The following is a 21292-nucleotide window of genomic DNA, read 5'->3' as shown; positions in this document are numbered from 1 at the left end:
GCTGCTTTGACAGTATTCTAATCATTGCTAATGGACACCGGTAGTTGTAGGTTAACAAATGTGATGGCCTAGTTTGACACCGTTAGGACTAGTAACCCCATACGCATTGACGCTAACAATCAACGGTAGAATTAGCCACTCAATCGTACCTACGGTCAGCAAAACCCGATTTGAATAATAGAATATTCTAACCGATGGAAGATGACACCAGCACATTTAGCGGCATATTCGTGTTGGTTCTGACACCAACACGAATAACCAACCTTCATTTGTATCGGCCCTTGTGGTAGCGGTCCAAGCACCGGCACGGATGAGGGTTTTGCGCCAGCACGTATGAGGGTCTGTGCTGTAGTGAACCATTGAAAGACACAACTATTGTCGCTGCCGCCATGAAAACAGGCACATAGTTCACAAACACAATCCAAACTCCAAAGAGTCTGGTTCTGCTAGTTTGACACAAAAGTCCCCACATTCCTCGGGCCTTCATACAAATGCCTCCACTAATGATGGCATGTTGTCAAGCATTGGAGTCAAATTCTCAGGGTCATCTAGGCGCAGTGAAACCAGATTTGGCTTATATGCTTCAGGAAGTCATGCGATCTTCTTGGCTATCTCAAGGTTACAAATTACGCAGGTCAAGATACTCCAAGACCGGGCAGCTAGAGAAGTCAAGAAAACTAGTGTTGACCCAAACACCATGTTGTTGTAGAGATGAGAGACAAATCTTGTAGCGCAAGAAAGCAATCCCAAAGCATATGGAGCCTGAGTGAAACACTCTACTAAGGCAAGGATTACTCACGCACACTATAGTATTATGTTTAGGCAGATTCACGATACAGTGGACGAGGAACTTGTCGGTGTTCTACGAGCTACAGATCGTCGCTGCCAAGCCGATGGGATCCGCAAATCAAGTCTTCCCCTCCCTCATGCTAAGTGTTGTAAAATTGCTTGTCAGCAAAAAGGATGGTAACATTAACATTTACGGCTCATCACATATATACAACTTATAGTCAATACCAACTTACCGGTGGAGACATGTACGTAGATGATCTCAAGATTAGGGCCCTACTTGGCCAACTCACGCCCATCACATTCACATCCAGGGCAACGTTGTACCTGCTTATATACATCGAGAATTTCAGATTCATTTGTATCCTCGGTCTGTTCACAATTTATTGATAATATGATTTCATATGCTTGTAGTGGATGAAGGATCAATTTGTTTGAGCTTTCTGACAGCTTTTGAGCTTTTCTAAAATTAATGTATCTTTATTTACAAGTTTTTCTGCAGATTACCCGAACACATCTGAATATTCCAGTATCTCTAGTTTTCACATATGCCAGGGGAATCTGATTGGTATGCCCTTATGTGGGCTTGATCGTGCTGTGCCAATTTCATGGCTTTTTAAACAAAGTAGAACATGTGGACATGTAGTGTAATTGTTCTGGGTGTTTAATTTGAATTTGGGCGATGGCATGTTTGCTGTTGGAATGGAGTATAAATGCACGTGCTGGTATATATGTTATTTTATTTTAATTTGTTGCACTTTCAAAATGATTGTTAAATGCATTTGCAAATACAGTTGTTTAATATGTCCCGTCTACAATAACTTTCGGGAAACCTTCAAGGAGTTCCTGAATGTCTGGCACAGGATAGAGGCTCCATTAAAGTGTCACCAAACCATGCAATGTTTATTTCTCATGTGCTCCTTGTTTGCCGAGTGCCTATCTATACACTCGGCAAGGTTTATGTTACCGAGTGTTTCGTTGCTGACACTAGGGAAAGCAAAACTTTCCCAACCTGACGCCGCCGCGTGCTATTTTCCGAGTGTCTACTCTCGAGAAAGTTGCTCCTGAGTGTTTTTTTAATATTCCTGAGTGTTCCCGACACTAGGGAGCGTGTAACACCATAATTTTCAACATTTTGAAATTTAATAAAAATTAATTAGAATCTCTTTAGAAGTTGTTTGAGTTCGTTTTCTCCATGAATTTATTAGGCATTAAATGTTTTTCTTAAAGTAACTTAATGCACCATAGGTTGAAGTGTGTTGCATTGCATGCTGGTTGCATTTCTTATTATTTGAGTTTGAAAAAATTTAAAATGCGTTTAGGCGATGTTTAGTTTCCTCCGAGAATTTTCCAAATTTTTCTAGGATTTATTCTCATTTTCCTTGAGCTTAATCAAATTTTTGGATGCTTCTATAATTCTTTCCCGGAGCACCAAGTATTTTATTTGGGTTCCGTGTGTCCCAAATCATCTTCAAGAATTTTCCTGAATTTTTTGGAGCTTTCGAAGTATTTTTCATGATTTAATTATGATTTAAATTCGAAATTAATTCGAAAAAAGAAATAAATCCCGACCTCCACCTGGCCTATATATATACATCACCGCGTTCCTCTCGACGCGAGGATTCCAGATCTGAACCTTTTCGCGAGTTTCCTCCCCAACTCCGTAGATGTGAAGTCAAAGTCTGGTTGCCGGTGAAACTCCAGCGAGCGAATCCGCCGAATCCATCCGTCGTCGGCCAAAGGTGAGCACACCATTGTGTTCATCTCGTTGTCCTTGTTCCGTTTTGCCGGTCAATCGCGAGGTTCGGCATCGTTTTCGGCGAATCCATAGTTTCATTTTTTTTCCTACCTTCGGCACTGTTCCGGCCATGGCCATGGCAGGGCCAAGGTCTGGCCGCGCCGCCGGCCTGCCTTGCAAGCACTGCTGCCCTGCTCACCACTCTTCCAGCAGGTGCCTTGGCTCGTGCCGCCGCCAGCCGATCGTGCCCACCGAGTTGCCTTGTCACGGGTAAAATACAGCATAGCAGATGCAACCGAGGAAGAAGAAGGAGGTTTAGCGATTTAGCCCTCAAAAAAAATATTTTCTGAAAGAAAGATTTGTGTCTTGTGGTGTTGCAAAAAAGACCCTGGAAAAGCTAGATTCTCAAGTTCTAGTCCTACCCGAGATCTTTTGCAAATATAACCCTATAAATTCTGTTATTTGCAAGCACTTTTACGTGTGTCTTGCAAATCTTTCTTGCTAGCCCCTGCCGTCTATGGTTATTGCGTCTGGGTCCCTGCCACCTTGTTTATCTCATACCTTCTTCGTTCTAGCTCCGTTTTGAGTGATTCTTTCGCTCACGCGTTCATCTTAATGAGTAGATTAGTTTGGTACAAGTACTGTTTTTGATGATTGGTGTACTGTTTTTAATTAAATGTATTTGTTTGCTTGTATGTGCTCGTGTGATGCGTATAGAAAAAGCGTAGTTCGAGTCATCAAAAGAAGAGGAAGACTGAAGACTCTGAGCAAGCAGCAGTAGGGCTTTGAGGAAGGCAAGTGTCCTTGATCATTCCCAATTATACCTAAATGACATGCATTGATTCACAATATTTATTTATCGCTTGCATTAATATGATGGGTTCCTATTAAGGACGATACCTAGTTTCTTTTGATCATACCTTGCAACCGGGTTGTGTAAATAATCATGAGGGTAGATGATGCTTAATTTGCTCAACTGGGTTGGTAAATAAACAACATGGTAAATTTATTTATTTATTCTATGTTCCTCTATGTTGATGTAATTACAAAACTATATCTATTAATCGAAACATGGAGCGACCACCCAGGAAAACAGTACAACCACAAGGACTAAATAGCTCTGGTCTTGTCCAACTAATTAGAGGACTCTGGTGCTGGACTGGTGTTAATGGGAGGCATGACTCGCGGAACCTTGTGCACTAGAACACACTAGGGAAGTCTTTGTAAAGGCTTTGTAGCGTCCCTATGTAATCACACCTCGGAAGTGTGGTATTGTGCATACTTTTGCATAGCATGGTTGGGTCCAATGTTCACTTGAACTTTTACGCGACTTGTGGGTAAAGATGTACAACGTCTGCAGTGTCTAAAACTGTTATAACAGCCCTGCTCGCGGTCAAGAGCAGCCTGGACCCTCACATGGTTAATTTACTTGAAGATGAAACAACCCGTGTTATTTATTATGTTCATGCTTATGGTATATCATTGCTCTATATTAATCGTGGGATGGTATAAACTTACATTTGCTAGTAATTAGATGATGAATAAAATTTGACCAACTAAAAGTGCTAATTGTAGTTAACCTTGTCAGCCTTCCACCATATAAAGCCTTGCATGTCATATATATTTCTCTCTTGCTGAGCACGACATGTGCTCACGCTTGTGTTTTATATATTGCATCTACAATGTCCGGATTGTTGCTCAGACCCGGAGAATTTTGAAGATTACTGAAGTTTTTGGAGGAATTCTAGGCGAGTCCACCAGTCAGTTGCCTGTGGAGTTGTTGGAGATCCGCTGCCTGTATTAGATATTTCTATCTCAATTTTGGTTACATAATTTATGTAATTCTCTTTACGTTATAACATTGTATTTGATATTTACTGAAATCATCATATGTGTGAAACTTGATCCTGGCACACATATGATAGTCATCTGGTTTTACCTTTAAAACCGGGTGTGACATAGCGTTGCAGATTCTGGTAGTGATCGAATCTGGCAGTCAGCCCGCGTTCGCTGCTGGACCCAGTTGTCGGCGCACACGCATTTTCCAACTTCCTCACGGCCAACGTTATAAAAGTTCCTGTATGAATGGATCGAGAATCATGAATTGGGAAACATAGAATGGTAGTTAAGGGAGGTTTTAGCACTGCGGTAATCAAATTGCTCCCGCGTTTTCAGGACGGTAACGATGTTCTCGGGACACGGAACGTGGCACCGACCCCAGTGTCATCATCTCGCGGACCTTATTTCCGTAGTGTTTTTTGATAAAACTAATACCACTTTCTTTATTAATGTACATGACGCTCTAAGGGCAAACATTGTGAAAATGTAGGTACTAATGGATAAAATTGAGGCATGTTTTACATAATCAATCTTAAGAGGTGCTCGTAGAGGCAAGTGCGAACGTACGTATATCCGTGAGCATGTGCGTCTATACAAAGTGGATTGTGACACGTCGACTCTGCTAGTATTTTGAACAAGTCAATAAACGACCATTGTCTTGGTGAAACGTTTATTGTTTATTCTAGTCTGATAGCGATCTCCGCCTCAGCAACAAAGTGGGGATGCTTATAGGAGCCAAATCGATATCCTTTATAAGTCAGAGCCCTTTCTGGTTCTAACTGCAACGAACCAGCGCCCTGTAAGGCAGGAGGTGAAGCTAGATCGACTTCTTGCAGTGCAGGTCAGGGCCTCCATCTTCCAGGTTAGGGATCCTTGATTTTGCCTCCATCTTTCGTACGTATTGCTTCTGTGGTAATCTGAGTGGACGTGTACTTTAGTTTACTGACAAATCGATCACATATGCACTGTGTCTGGTTTCCTGAGAAATCTTAAAGAGCTGTGGACCCATGTTCTCCTTGTGAATAACCGGATTGATATCAGCTCTCGTCTGTGGTACGATTAAAAGCACACTAATCTTCATTTCTGCATTTGGTAATTGCAGTTGATTTTTCTAAATGTATGGTTATAACATTAAGATTTATTAGTTTCTCTAGTGGTCCAATCCAATGGTTTAATCGAAATGTTTACCTAGGATCGAAATATAGGAAAGTTAGGTTTTTTGCTCCCTCTCCCTCTTGTTCATATCAAAAAATCACTCTAGAAGCTAGAGTTACCTTCAACTGGAGTCATTTTTTCTTAGTTCACTTCTTAAACTGGGCAGCTGGCGTGGAATCTTCCAAGGAGAGGCCCTAAGAATAAACAAAGAATGATTGAGCATCACTTTAGTTTTTAAAATCCTTATAGTTATCTTCGTCTGGAGTGATTTTTCAGTTGAATTCTTCAATGGCAAATAAGTTGATTAATTTATCTAGTTCGCATGGCGACACTACGGAAAGTCCACCTCCTGATCAGCTCCTGCTTAAGAACTGCCAAACTGCTTCTTGCTTTTTTTTAATTCCTTTTGCTCGACTAAACATTGATTAATTGCCACGGATACTTTACAATGTATGGTGTCGTCTAGTGGCGTGAATCGAACAAAACAAGTTCCCTCGGTTCTCACCCACTTCGGAAATAAACAATAAGATATGAACACTCTGTAATGCACTGCCAAATACCTGTGCGATGCTATGGGAAAAAAATCTATTGAATGGATTGTTTCATATGATTTGGAAACTTTGGACAAACGCAATTTGGATTATGCCTTGTGTTTTGTACTTCACATCTCCAAGCTGCTAGTTCTTAATAGGAGTTCACAATTCAGTATTGGTGCAAAATTGCATGTAAAAATTTGTTTAGTGATTTCCTTGGAACTTACCGGTTAGAAAGAGGAGTGTAGGGAGCGCCGGCAGCCACGGAGGAGGAGGATTGGATGAAGGTTAGGTTTAGAGCGACCACCAGCCTATATATAGGCACACATCCTAACTAGCCTAATATTGCACTGGTTAGAATAACATAAATATTCTAACCGGCCCAGGTTAGATTAATATAAACATTCTAACTGGTCCAACCGACCTATTAGAATAACACCAACATTCTAACCGGCCTAGTATTGCACCGCTTAGAATAATAGGTTGGACCATGGTGGCATCCCTTCTTTGCGTCAAAATAATAAGTACAACAAAATCAGAAAAATATGGAGCGAGCGAGAACAAGAAGAGCGGACCAAGCAGAACTACTTTGCCTTTTGTAGTTGCACTCCTTTGTGGGATTTTTATTTGTCAGAATTGCAGTTTTCAAGGAATGGAGGGAGCAGTCTAAGCGAACTTGGCAATTATGGATATTACACTGGCATAAGAAAAGGTTTGACGGTAAACATACGAAACACAGTCTTCACAGCCTTTTGGTGTGATTAAATCCTTGTCATTTGCAATTACACTTCCGGCTAAGTTGATTGAAATTGCAAAATTTAATACTCCCTCTGGTATTCAAATATTTGTTGTTTTGGAATGCGTGTAGCCGACACATTTTTGTTTAATATTGGATATTTCAAATTAACTTTTTGACAGAAACTGTGAGGGAAGCCCCACAACAGATCTGAGATCTTCAATAAAGAAAAAGCAAATAAAAAGAGTTTTTATGAACAAGAGAAAACTAGAAGGAATCCACCGCGAATGCACATAAAGCTATAAGCTATGTTATGTATGACTGTATTTGTCTTCAATAGTAATTTGAGAATATTGCACAACTGTTATGTTTTAATGTGTTAGACTCTATTAATTTATAGTCAAAGTACTGCCTTAGTGACCATGTCGCTGTCTGAAAATGACAATTGTTTGAATACTGGAAGGAGTAGTGAACAACCAAAAAAAAACAGGCCATTCATTAATCGGACTAATGTTGCAATGTGAAAAGCCGACACACATTTATGATTAACATGTTAGGAGACCTTTCATGCAAACTACTGATGAGAAATGCCCCCTGCAGAGTTTTTTGAACTCTGCAAAACACAGTTTGGATGCTACATCATCAAAGTGCCCATTCTATACGTAGATGACAAAACAAAGTTACGAGCTTAATGATGCTGCACAGTTTTTAAGTAAATAAATGAAGTTTGACCTACAATTGTACTATGTATGAACAAAACTATTAATGTTTACTATGTCGATAATTACAACATATAAGAAATCTATCAATCGTTGTACAAACTAAAAGGGTAACTACAATCCATGTATTAAGGTTGTATGAATGTATACAGCTCAGACTTTCTTGGATGCAATTATATATGCAGCTGAGGGTGTGTGAAGCATGGACAGCGAATGAACTTATGCTCATTTTAGACTAGACTCTATGTAGTACAAATATACATATATGCATGTATATATAACAATATAGGGCTTCTACATTTTATTAGTTATATTGGTGTTCTCTATTGTAACAATATGCTGTTGTTATATTTTGTTCTTTTAAGAGGGAGAAAAAAGCAGGGTGTACTAGTTGAAATGGATCAGAAAGAGGTTGAGTTTGCAGCCTTGGAGCGAGTTTTGTTGGATGCAAGTGCAGAACCAATCCAGCTATCACATAATCTTTTAGAAGATATTACAAAAAATTTCTCCGAAGTGATTGGGAGCGGTGGGTTTGGAGTAGTCTATATGGTATAACTATTTTTCTGGACATCCTAAATGTTTGTTGAAAGATTTAAGTGACCGGACTAAATTCTGATGTCAGTGTGATGTCAATTATGTTAAACAGGGTAATATTAAAGATATGAAAGTAGCTGTGAAGAAACTTTTTCGAACAGGCGATTTTTCTGATGTGCAGTTTGGGGATGAACTACAATGTTTAAGAAGGGTTAAACACAAAAACATAGTGAGATGTTTAGGGTATTGCTCTGATACAACAGAACAACTGGTAGAGCATAAAGGAAAGTTTGTCTTGGCAGAAGAGAGACGAAGATTCCTTTGCTTTGAGTACATACCTAATCAGAGTCTTCATGATTATTTAAAAGGTAAGAATTCTGCAACATTATCTGTTAATCCTATGTTTATTGAAACCAACTACTCAGGATGTCATGTCAGTTTTCTTATTTTGAGATGATCTTCTTGTTTCTTAAATTCTCTTAATATACATATTCGACAGATGAGAATCGCAGACGTGAATGGGAGATACATTATGAATTGATTCTCGGAATTTGCCAGGGTTTGCAATATCTTCACAATGAAGAACGCATTAATCATCTTGATCTCAAGCCAGCAAATATTTTGCTGGATGCTAACATGGTTCCAAAAATAACAGACTTTGGCTTATCGAGACGCTTCAGTGGAGCGCAGTCTAGAAAAATCACTGAAAATATCCGTGGATCATTGTAAGGAACCTGTCTTGAGAACTCAGTTCTGCATTTTTTTTATTTATGACTTTATGCTTCAAACTCATGTATTGTAATGCAGGGGATATATTGCACCAGAATATTGGAATAGAGGAGAAATTTCATTCAAGTCAGACATATTTAGTTTGGGTATCATAATCAGGAACATATTAAAAGGAAGTAATGATTTATCCAATTTTGAAAGTGTAAGCAAGTTTCGCACAACCATTTTCATCCCATTAGATCTGTGCAGTGCAACATGTCGGTATCATGGTAATGCAGATGTAATAGTGCTGATTAAAATATTAACTAGATTAACAGAATGGTACCAACACTCACCAACAATAATGCTTTCCAGCATATTCGATTAAAAAACTAACAAGAAGACTGCTTAATTTTCAAATATGTGTTGAATCACTTGTTTTCCAATGGCTGCAATCCCATGTTCCCAAAAATTATATATTTATCGTCACTGGTAAATGAGATCTTATTTTCTTAATATTTGATTTTTTGTCATGAGGTGGCATGGCAGCAATTGGCACATGGAAAATAGATTCGGTGATGCGAGGGGTACCATGTGTTGCATCATTGGATCACTGAATTTCAATCCATTGGTCTACTGATTTTTAGGTCAAAAAAATACCCTATATACAGCAACAAATTAGTTATCGATGGAATTATTTTCTCTTGTTATAGCTTATTGTATTTACATTATATTTATTTCTAATCAACACATTAGCCGATCTAGAGCTTGTGGGTTTCTTGGAGAACCAATGAAATGGATTGTATGTTCTTTGTTTCTCAGTTTGAGCTTAAATCTTGCAGTGGTACAAATCACTGGATGTAGGCCCACAACTGAAGAGATGCATTGATGTCGCACAACTGTGTGCGGACGATGATCAACATAAAAGACCTACTATTAATTCAGTCATTGAAATGTTGGATGTTAAGGAAAGAGAAGTTCAGACGGTTTCTCTTGTTTTACACCAATCAAGGAATAAAAGTTCTTCAGTACAACAGGTATATGAGCATAAAATGCTTTATCCCATCACCAATAATTTGTTTGTACTAGATATTGATTGATTCAGTAGTAACATAGATGTTGTGTGCGCTCTGACTCAACACAGTATTTAAAATTGACCATGGAATATGTCCATTCGGCTTTTAAGATTCATCCTGCTTTTGAGTACATACTCAATAGACTCGATTCGTGGTACTAGTTGTGAGTCTGGTAGTAAGGTAGGTAGGGGTGGGGTCCCAACCGGTCTTAAAATTCAGTTCTCCAGCAGTAGTGGTAGAGGAGCTGATCCTGTTCTTCACTACATCTAACCAATATAACATATGATTCTACAATTTCTGTTCATTAAAAAATGTTAAACGAGACGTCAAATTGTATACTTTACATGCAACTTATGTTCCAAATCATTCAGTCTGGCTAAAATTGGATGAACTCCAATGTGCATGGTTATCTATAAATTTGCAAGTGATTTTACAATGGCAATTTGTTGTTACTTTGCGTGCAGCTTATGTTTCAAATCGCATTCTGGCCGAAATAGGATGAACTCCGATCCCTATTAAAGGGCCTCCTGTAGCTGTATTTTTCGGAATCACAAAATACTTTATTAGAACAGTGTACTCCATCTGGCATCCAACATGCACTACGAAACATTCTAGGCGCTCCAGCTAGCAAAAGCCTTCTCTAGAGATAGTAGCAGCCTTACTTCTGGTATTTGTCATCATGGATTCTATGCTTAGGCATTTTACATTATGCCGTCGAAAGGGTGCATCAAGCTAATTTAAGCTGTCCGTCAGACAATTAGTTGTAGAGACAATTGGTTAATGTGGTCCATTGTGGAACATAAACCCACATCGCTACCTCGGGACTGTGACCTTTATTGCCACTGGAAACAAGTATGAATTCGCAGGAAATTAAGGTTGAAGTTTTTACGTCATTAATTACTCGTCATGCAGAAACACAGCAGTTGTTTTCTTAAGATTTTTCTATGTTCTCGTGCTCCCCGTTTCCTTAGGCTAGTATCTCTGCGGCGAAGCTGGTAGATAAGGTGCAGTCGATGGCAGTTTCTGCAGAAGCATCCCATTCGCAGCTGCAGGGAATAGCAAATAACGAATCCAAGGGACCTGGAGAGGCAAGCAGCACTGAGGTGAGTGAGTCCTTTAAAACTTCAGCTCATTCCAGGGAACTAAAACAAACTTGCGCAGCTGTTTGATTTCACGATAATGGAAACCCATAGGCCTTCAAATTAGCATGAAATGCGGAGCTTACTGACACCGATTTCTTATCATACACAAATATATATAATTGGTTTTATTCGATATCGTGTCTACATTTACAATTACCTTGTATATATAGGCAAGTAGTTTAATCTCCAAGGCGGCAGAAGACGTGGTGTCATTATCTGTTTATGCGGCACCATCCTCCCAGCAGCACCACCAGCCGCAAATAATTAGTGTACTCAGGGGACCAGGAGAGAAAAGTATTGAGGTGAGTTATTTGTTTCAACATGAGAACATTCATTCTTACACCTGGGAAGCAAAACAGGGTTGTTAGCAGTCTACTGAAAATAAAATAAAATAGACTAATCCTCAAACCTTGGTGTGGTCCAATGTATATGTTGCAACCTAGTTTCTTAAACTGGGTGATTCCACAGCTACTTGACTTCAAGTTGATGGAAATCCGATAAGTGGGTGTTACCCTGCAGTTGCGTGTCCCAGCCTTCAAATTAGCTTAAATTTCGTTGGTTCCTTGTCATACACAAATATAATTTATTTCTCAAGAGATGTTAGTGTCGTCATCTTCATTTACTCTGTAGGCAAGTAGTTCCTCAGTCTCCATGTCGGCATGCGATGTGCAGACAGCAGAAGCTGTTTTTCCAACAGCATCATCCCAGCAGCAACAAATAACCTTTGTACTCAGGGGACCAGCGGGACAAAGTCTTGAGGTGACTTAATTGTTTCTGCCTCCAGACTCGATTCACTAATTTATTCCATCTGAGATGCAAAACAGGTGGTTAAACTATTGGCATATTATAAAATAGACTAATCCTCAAACATCCCGTGCAAATGAATAGCGTGCCACCATGCATGTTGCTTTTATCTGTAATAATATAGCGTGGTAGTAGGGGCAACCCCTCCTGTTTTCCATGTAAATAGTGCATATGAGTGATTAATTACCTGAAAATATCAAATTTATACTTGTTCATTCTTCTTCAAGCATAATCTTAATTTGTTACTATGAGATGTGATGTGCTTTGATGCTCTTCTACAATGTAGGGCAACGGTTTCGTTCGTAATTTGGTGGATGACGACGATCAGTCCGTTTCTGCCTCAGCACCACCATCCCCACTGCAGCAAATAAACACCATGCCGGAGGGACTAAGTAACAAGGTGAGTTAGTGTCTGTCTAGTTCCCTTGCGAACTCACCAAGAACTACCCATGCCACATGATAGTAAGGAAAAACACTAGCAAAACTTGCTTGCACAAGCCTCGAAAGGAGTTAGATAGCAACCCAAACGTGTTCTTACTTGGATTCCTCACTTAGTAAGGTGAGCCAAGCCTCACTGGAGGAACAGAGCACCCCCCTTAGAGCATTTTTTGGAACCTAGATAGCTTTGCCTGGCCTTGTTTAGCAAAGCAAGATGAGTTTCCTTGCTTCGAATCTGGCACGTGACGTTTTTAGGGAGACAAACACAGGGACCAAGTTACAGAGCAGATGTGCATATATCGAGAGGGATCAGGAGGACGAGCTGTGGATCAATTTAGAGCTAGATTCGACTAGTCTGCACATCGATTTGGGGTCAAATCCGGTGGGGCTTCGTGTCGATTTGGGGCGCAGAGAGCTTCACTAAGAGAGCTATGCATACCAATGGAGGCTTTTGGAGCTCAGTTTGTAGGGCTATTTAGGCTCTTGAAGCTTTCAATTTGGAACATCAAGAATCTCGATCCAGCAGTGCACGATTCTCTTTGGAAGAATGAACACGGGCAAAGATGCCTGTGGAGAAGTTCAAGTTTCATCCCATAATTCAATAAAATATCTCATTCAAAATATGAATTGATAGACTATGTATTCATCTATGTCTGCGCAAATCCTTAGCTTGAACAAAAAACTTAAGAAAAAAATCCCATGAATACTTGTATATGGAACTATTAATCTATTATATGCAACATGCTACTATTAAAATTGTTGACGATTACGGCAGATATTTGGTTCGTTGGATACCTTATATAGGGTGAAGAGCAATCACAGTAGAACACAATGGAACCAGGTTTGATACTGGTTCAGCCTCCAAGGTCGGGTAAAAGCCCTACATTGAGTTGGGACTCGGGATCCATATTATCGTAGCAAGTTGCACAATGGTACTAACAAGGTTGTTTTGCGCAAAATATTCGATGATTACAACAAAAAAGGGTTACCTAGCTATTTATATCTAGGTGTTTCTTGCCCCACAAACAAGATTCTAATCCTACTAGGACTCTACCAGTCTTCAGGATATCCTTCCTTGAACAGGCTTCCATGTCGTGCAAGGAGTTGTCCTGATCGGAGTCTATGCTTCCTAATCCTCATGGATGGGCTACCCTGGTAGTATGGCATTGTCATCAGGCCCCCGAGCTTGTCTGCCAAGATGGTCTAGGTGTTTAGCCATCTGTCCCTTGTACACTAAACATGTTCAGAATCCACCAGATTCTCAATGTGTTTGAAGTCCAAGGGAAAATTCGCTCTTCGTGGAATATTGGAAGACAAGCTTTGAAGAAATTAAATGCCATGCCTGAGTATTTTTGCCGTAAATGTTTATTTCTTGTGATTGGACACTTCTGTTTTTGGGAACTTTGTGCTTCAGACCTTTGTAGTCGGTGGTGGTTGAGACTTTTGTATTGAGGACTTTTGAAGTCAAGACACTTGAAGTCAGGCCCTTGAGCTCGTACGTTGTTTACGGGATTTTTTTTAGTTCAGGACTTTTGAAGTCAAAATTCTACAAGTCCGAATTTTTGTCCAATGTTTGGGACTTTTATGTTCAGGACTTTTGAAGTCCGAACTCTTGTAGTCTGAAGGTTTGGTTGGTGTTCAGGACTTGTCTTCGGTAGTTGGAACTTTGAATCCACATACTTATGGATTGACAGCATTCGGGTACACCACCAGCCTTTACTTCAATCCCATCGTGTTTCAAATTACTTGAGTAAAATGATTACATACCAGCCCTTGAGTATGCACTCGGGATGCCATAGAATGGAAACATTATTAGAAATAGATAGCTTATTTTAGTTTGTGTGAAAAGCATCTATGTTTCAGAGTGGAATTTGATCAATATAACTGAATGCAGAGTCTATGTTTTGTCCAGGCTATTTTGGTATGCAGAGTTTTTTTATGGTGCTTGCAGCTGAGGCTCAGGCGGTCATCCATGCGTTAGTCCCTTAAAAAGAGTGCAAATGATAAATAACTTTTGGTTATAAGATAGGAGTATTGCAGTAGCCCATTACTCTCCATTCGGGTTAACTAGTAATCGAATAGAGAGTAGAGAAAAGATTGCAGGAAATAAAACTTGGGATTCTTGAAATCACTTATCTGGTACGTTAGACCCGTCATTGAAGGTCATGGTCTTTGAGAGTGACAAATGCGGCCCACGTGATACTAAATGGTAATCTTCAAAATAGTAAATAGACTTCGCAAATATTTATAGTAAACGTTTGAGGAACAACTGGAGAACATCGTAAATCTGCATTCCCGAGCATCATGTTCGAGCCAACACGTTTGGAAAAGTTCCACGGGTTTGGTAAAATGATTACATTGAATTCACTTGAGATTGAATAGTTTGTGTGGATTGTAGGTTCTCTCATGGTAGTACATAGAGATAATTAATAAGTAGTTTTATCACTTGAGGTTCAGCACTTCGTTAAGAAGAATGGAGCCTATTATTAGGGTGTTGCAATATCAATGAGTACTTTGATCACTTGAAATCGAGCACTCCATCGAGCACAATGGGCCCTCTCATGATGATACTTTGACGTATATTGGACTCGCTCGGTATCAAATACTTGGTAAAGCACAAGGAAATCTCTTACAGTGAAGCTCTTTTAGAGTTATAGAGCACCATGGACCCACTTGAGATCGAACACCCCATCGAGCACTTTGGACGTTTTGGTGATCAGGCACTTCCAAGGCTCTTTAGTGTCGTTTGAGATCAGGTTTCGTCGAGCACAATGGACTCTCTCACAATCAAGCGCTATAGGGGTTATAATAGTTTGAATTGTTTGAGATTGGTTACTTGGTTGTGCAGCGGAATTGCTCGGAGGGCAGATACTAATCATTTGGACATTGAAGATTTGGAAAGCCACCAAGTATTTACTTGAAAATGCTGTTAGTATAGGATATATTGGGAAATAAAGTATGCATAATTTGGGTATATGTTCAGGTACACGATAGGAAAAGACTGTCTAAACACCCGTTTAATTTTATACCTTGCCGCATCTGACTGGGGAATACTATATAATGCCGTATCCTATATTCAACATAGGTGTTTGTATGTGAGACGTAGCTTCCTGCCATTGAATCTGAGCGAGATTATGCCACTCAGGTTCCCAGTTAACAATATATCCTTCCATGCAAGCAATTGGAGCACATGTTAGGTAACGGAAAAAAAATAAAATTAAGAGTATACAAATATGCATTGGCCAATTTAACTAAATAAGAAAACTGGAATTAAGAAAAGGAAAGTGTATGCTTCTCGTTAATGGGCTCGACGGAAACTCCCATGTCCCACACGTAACCGTACTGCTGTTGGAGTCCTTATGTTCAAACGCATGCCTACATGCACATGGATCTATCATCTATGCACGGTTTGTCCTCGAAGCCGTTTCCATGCTCATATGTATCTTGCTCCCAATTGAGGAGCACAATTCGCGGTCATGATAATAAACTTGACAAATCTCCTTTTGTATCACACCTCCATATTTATCTAGCATGTCTGAAGTTGAAACATTAACATGAGTTTTAGCTTACTTTTTAATAATGGTGGGGTGGATAATTTAGATGAAAATTTAGATGATTTTTTTAGATAATAAATACGTGTTCATTTAGATACAAATAAAAGGTTACTTCAGATTATTTTAGAGATAAGATATAGCTTTAGATTATTTACATTATGATAGTGGTGGGTAATATATAGTGTAATAAAATATTTTGAATGGATGCTCTCATCCATCTCAACACGTGCCTCATCCCCATCCCACACCACATAGAGGTGGTTGCTAGGATCGTGAGTGCAGATGTGAGTGCGGCCGGATGTGACGGTTTCCACCATATCTGTCGAAGGCTCTTTACATCATGTATATATATGTAAACACATTCCAACTAAATTAATAGAACATTCTAATTTTGTCCCGCTCATTCCCTCGTTATCAACTACTTGCAACTTTTAGGAAGCTAGCACGATAGATTCCAAGGCTATTATTGTTAATAATTTGTCGAGTTTGCTAAGCTGATGGCTAGAAATTTCTAATTTTGGAAAGAATTTCAGGGTTTTAAATTTTTTCTACTACATCCCTTGAGGATTAATTTGGAGGTAAAAAGGTCTGTAATTAGTTGTTGTAATATTGCAAGAAAATTAGCAATCAAACTAAATTGTAGTTTTAAGGACTTGTCCTATCTTAATGTGGACTATATTGTTCAAAAGGAAAGAATAGTAAAATTGGCTAATCCTTAAACATGTGGCCTATATGCAAATGCAAAAGCTGCCAGGCATCTAGTTTCCCATACACGGTATGTACCTGAAAATGTGAAATGTGTACTCAATAATTCCTCTTCAAGCAAGAACTTTATTGGTTGCTACGAGACGACGTTGTCTCTACATGATATTCAACAGCTGTGTAGGGAAACAGTTTTGTCCACGGCCTAGTTGATGACGCGGAGTCCATATCTGTATCTGGACCATCATCCCCATTACAGCAAATACCCGATGTAGGCAAGGGACCTGGAGAGACAAGCACTGATGATGAGGTGAGTTAGTTTTAAATTAAGCACAGGGTTTATGCATATTAATTATAAGTGTTTGATGCCTTATAATATTTACATGCTCCATCGATTCCGGTCGTCTCAGATTGGCAAGCGGCTGGATGTCTATCCTCGGCAACTCTGCTTCCCCTTCGAGCCAAACAAGCTCATCCGATGTGCAGTGACCCTTACCAACAGAACAGAATATTACGTTGGCGTCTGGATTACACTGAGCTATCCAGATAGACGCTTGGGCTTTGGTTTTCCTATTATGTGTGGGAACGAGTCTTTCCAAGACACGTTCTCGTATTTCTCTGAAATGATGGACCCACATTCCACTTTGGCCGTGCCTATGACAATGAAGGAGTTACAGAGGCTGCCACTTTTGAACACAGGCAAGTTTGTTGTTCTGATGATCGTCATGAGACAGAAGGAACACATCGAAAAGTTGATGAAGGCATCCAACATGGAGAGCGATCTTCTGAATGGAGCTCAGGAGTTGGGGGCCATGGTGAACCGGGTGGTACTAACAGCTTCCATAGGTGACCCAGCATGCTGCCAGGCAGTGATTGCCAACTACAAGGTGAGTTTGTCATAATTTATTCTGCTCGTGCGACCTCATAGCCAAAAGTAGTTCTAGCGGCATGTGTCTTGGCAAAAATACACAGAAAACGTCAGTGCGATAGAGTGTTTTCGGTTAATTTCTGTCATCTCTTCTTATTGTGGTGTATCATCAGTTCATGCCAAAGCGGACGTCATTTTGCGACATTCAAGCCATCACAGACGTGCACCCCACCAAGACATGGTGAGTGATGGTCCAAATGGCACTCTGTGTATGTGCATTCACCTTTTTTATTTTACTACAAAATTCTAGTCAAACAAATGGCTTACTCTTTAATTCTTATTCCATTACACTACATGCATATCACAGGTTATTGGCGAGTCAGAAAGGAGGTAGTGTTTCCATTTGGAACTATCAGACGCAGGTATCAGTAATACTCCTACGTTTCTCTACCCAGCTCACTTTCAGTGCGCGATAGTAATTAATATAAGCAGTACTTCATTGTTTGGCAGGAGAGGGTGGCGGTGGTTCAGATCACCAATGAACCCACTAGGACCTTCTTGCTCGGATCGAAGGGGATCCAAGAGGATCGGATGAGTCAAACTCCGTCTCAATCCCCTCCAACCCCCCTCAATTCCCTTGGGGAGGGGATTAACCGAACAAGAGGGATAGGCCCATCCCGTGAACCCCAAATCCATGTCCGCAGGAACCTACTCCACCAGCCCCGGACAGTGGAGGCTTCCCTACAATATCACCATTCCACCCATCCCTTTGGTGTCAGACAAGAAGACCCCTTGGTTAATGGTGCAAGGTTTAGGGATCCAGTGTACAGCCTCCCACCAAACCTATATCCCCAATACGAGGTTGGCCCGGTGGTGGGTGGTAGTGAGGTGCTTTCAACCACCAGACATGGGCGAAGCTGGGGTGGGGCGGCTGCATCGGAGGGCAGAGTCGAGGTGGCACGACCAGGATATGTGCAAGGCGGCCAGGTGCTAAAATCTACGGGTAAATGGCAAAGTTGGGGTAGGGGTGTGGAATCGGGAATGTTTGCACAGGGTAGGGTTGATGCAGGACACTGGCGCCGAGGCAAGGATGTTGGGGCAAGATATGGGCGACAAGGTGATGAGGCTTCAAGGACGACATTGGCAGGGAGTAGAGGAGGCCATGGGTGGGGAGGTGGAAGAGGGTATCGACGCCACCAGCATGACTCATCACGGGCAAGCTCTGTTCGTCCTAATGACAAGTGTCTCGTTGTTCGATCAGCAAAATTTATCGCTCGAGAGCATTGGCTGGTATCCGGGGATGATGATGGATCGGTCCATGTCTACACTTACACAACAATGGGGAAGGTCAAGGAATTCATAGCTCACCATGACAGACATCCTGTCGACGTGTTGTCTGTTCACCCATCCTGCCAATTCCTGCTAACAGCGTCAACTTTTGTGGGCACTCCAATCAAACTTTGGGACTGGGGCCAGGCGTGGATATGCACTCGGACAATTAACATGCCCAACACAAGGCTGCACCATCTCTCTTGGAACCCAAGGGACACCAACGGATTCGCTAGTGTTTCCAATGACTATAATAACACGCTGAAGGTTTGCTTGCCTCTTTCATTATTTCTTATTACATGCAGTATATATATGTGAGTGAGAAGAATCGTCGATCGAATCATTCTTCTGGTGAAAAGATAATACTCCTTCCGTTCCAAATTGTAGGACGTTTTAGTTTTTTAGATTCATAGATATTACTATGCATCAAGACATATTCTATATTTAGGTGTATAGCAAAAAATTATGTACCTAGAAATACCAAAACGACCTACAATTTGGAACGGATGGAGTAGATACTGTTACAAGCTACATTAAATTTGCAGCTCTGGAAGATTGATTCTTCGGATCCTGTCACCACGATGGAGGGGATGAAGAAGGCCGGTTATCTTTGTGATGATACTCAGTGGCACACCATGGTTACAACTAATCACCTGCAGACCAAAGACAAAAAAAGAGCATTGGTATGTGTAGCATTCATTTCCGTTGGGAGCAATAGTAAACATTATATTAATAAACTTCCATTTGCGTAGGAAACGATAACTTGCATATTAATTAGCCTTTTTGAATCAGATATGGAATTTACAGACAAAGGAATGTGTTCACAGACTTGGCCTGAGCGGCTGGGACATATACGACATGGCATGCCACCCAACACTTCCAATATTGGCTACTAGCCATTCAGATGGCAGCATCGTTTGTTTGTGGGATACCAGGGCCTACAGGTAACTAAATTATCCTGCTTAATTTGACGGCCATATATATGAACATCAGCACCAGGCTTGCTCTCACCAAGCTTGCTAGCATGCTAAAAGTTACCTATAAAAAATAGTTGTGAGCAGAGGTAGTCATATACCTTCCATAAACAAACTCTAATTTATTTCAGGATAAAACTAAACATTATTTACCTTTGTTTCATCGATAGATATTTAATTTACTGAATACGGAAAAATATTAATTTCTGCTGCACTCTGCCTGCACATAGTAACCTTTTTTCAGTGGCAAATGCCCTCTATTTTAAATGATAGTTTCATGAACCGAATTTATGTTGTATAAAAGAAAGATAAGCATAAACTTGAAACATGTCGAGTCTTATCCATCTAGAATACTCAAATTTTTAAGTATTCTCTTTTCTGTATATCTTTTTAATAATTAAATCCTATCGGGGCCTCTATTTTACCAAAAACACAATGAGAACATAGAGTTCCACCAGTCTGTTTTCACTTATTTGTTAGGGTTTCCAAAAAGACTTATAGTAAATTCAACTATCAGAGAGATATTATCCTCTTGTGACAACTAGTCTAGCATAATGTATTTTGCAGATGAATTGAAACTATCTGAATACTATACCACTAAGACATGTCTACCATAAACTATCTGAATACTATACCACTTAGACATGTGAGATACGTGTTACATGAAAGATGAATTGAAACCAAACAACACACAAACCCTATGTGGATCTGCGAGATAATTTTGCTGCTTCATGGTAGGAATACGTAACGATTAGTTGTACTCTCTTGGTGGAGATTAAATCTGCGGTGGATCAATGTGTTAGATAAATTTGTTCTTTTTTCTCTAATTGACATCGGATTTTCCTTTGAGATTGTGATTATTACTGACATAGATACATAGATACCCCTTCTTTGCTGTCTGCCTGTCTATGTATATGAACACAGGTGGCACCTGGCCAGCATGCAGAAAATTATTAATTTCACATCGAGCAAGGTGGCTTCTTGAAATAATTAGAAGTTTTCCTTAAATGAGATCCAAATAATTTGTTCTTGTTTCCTTATCAATGTAGAATGAACAAGAACGACATCGCATATTGAACTTCATAATTTTTATGACCCTCTAAAAAGATATACAACTAATTGTGGACTCCTGATCAAATAGGATTGAGGCAATCGTTGAACTTCAAGAGAGTCACATTCCGGACATGATATTTTTCTCTAGCACTGAGGACGTAACAAGGTAACAATTCCTTTCATATTAAAGATATTATAAATAAATCAATAAATTATAAGTAATCAGGGCTACTACACAACAATATATACATTCTGCGAGTGGAGACATTAGCGTTGTAAATAACTGTTCCAATGTTGGAATAAAATAAAATTATTTCTCTCAAATAATAGTTCAAACATTTGCACTTATGTTTGCAGAACTGTAGAACAAACTTGCTGGTCTTTAATTGACTATTTGTAATTATCAACTACATTATTCTTGCCGTATTTGTCTTCTGCTTGCTACTTTACTACAACTACTTTGTCATATTCTCATCTGTAACATCCAAACATCTGACTATGCAGACTTGTGATCAAATGTCGGGGCGGTATATCAACCATTGCAATTAATTTACCAACTGTATAGACGGACCTAGACACTGGTGGTTGGTACTGAGGTGTT

General features: G+C 39.9%; 1 protein-coding gene across 1 annotated transcript; it reads left to right on the top strand.

Annotated features, from left to right (window-relative positions):
* Window positions 1–10840: 10840 nt before the first annotated feature.
* On the top strand, window positions 10841–19612 carry LOC101753363. The gene is made up of 9 exons (XM_004980230.1): window positions 10841–10930; window positions 11140–11271; window positions 12060–12173; window positions 16652–16777; window positions 16878–17354; window positions 17509–17576; window positions 17703–17757; window positions 19210–19347; window positions 19457–19612. Exons 1-9 carry the CDS (start codon window positions 10841–10843, stop codon window positions 19610–19612), a joined length of 1356 nt encoding a protein of 451 aa, XP_004980287.1.
* Window positions 19613–21292: the final 1680 nt, after the last annotated feature.

The sequence above is a fragment of the Setaria italica genome, chromosome VIII (assembly GCF_000263155.2).
Source record: "Setaria italica strain Yugu1 chromosome VIII, Setaria_italica_v2.0, whole genome shotgun sequence".
NCBI lineage: Eukaryota > Viridiplantae > Streptophyta > Magnoliopsida > Poales > Poaceae > Setaria > Setaria italica.
This window is presented reverse-complemented; position numbering and strand designations above follow the sequence as displayed.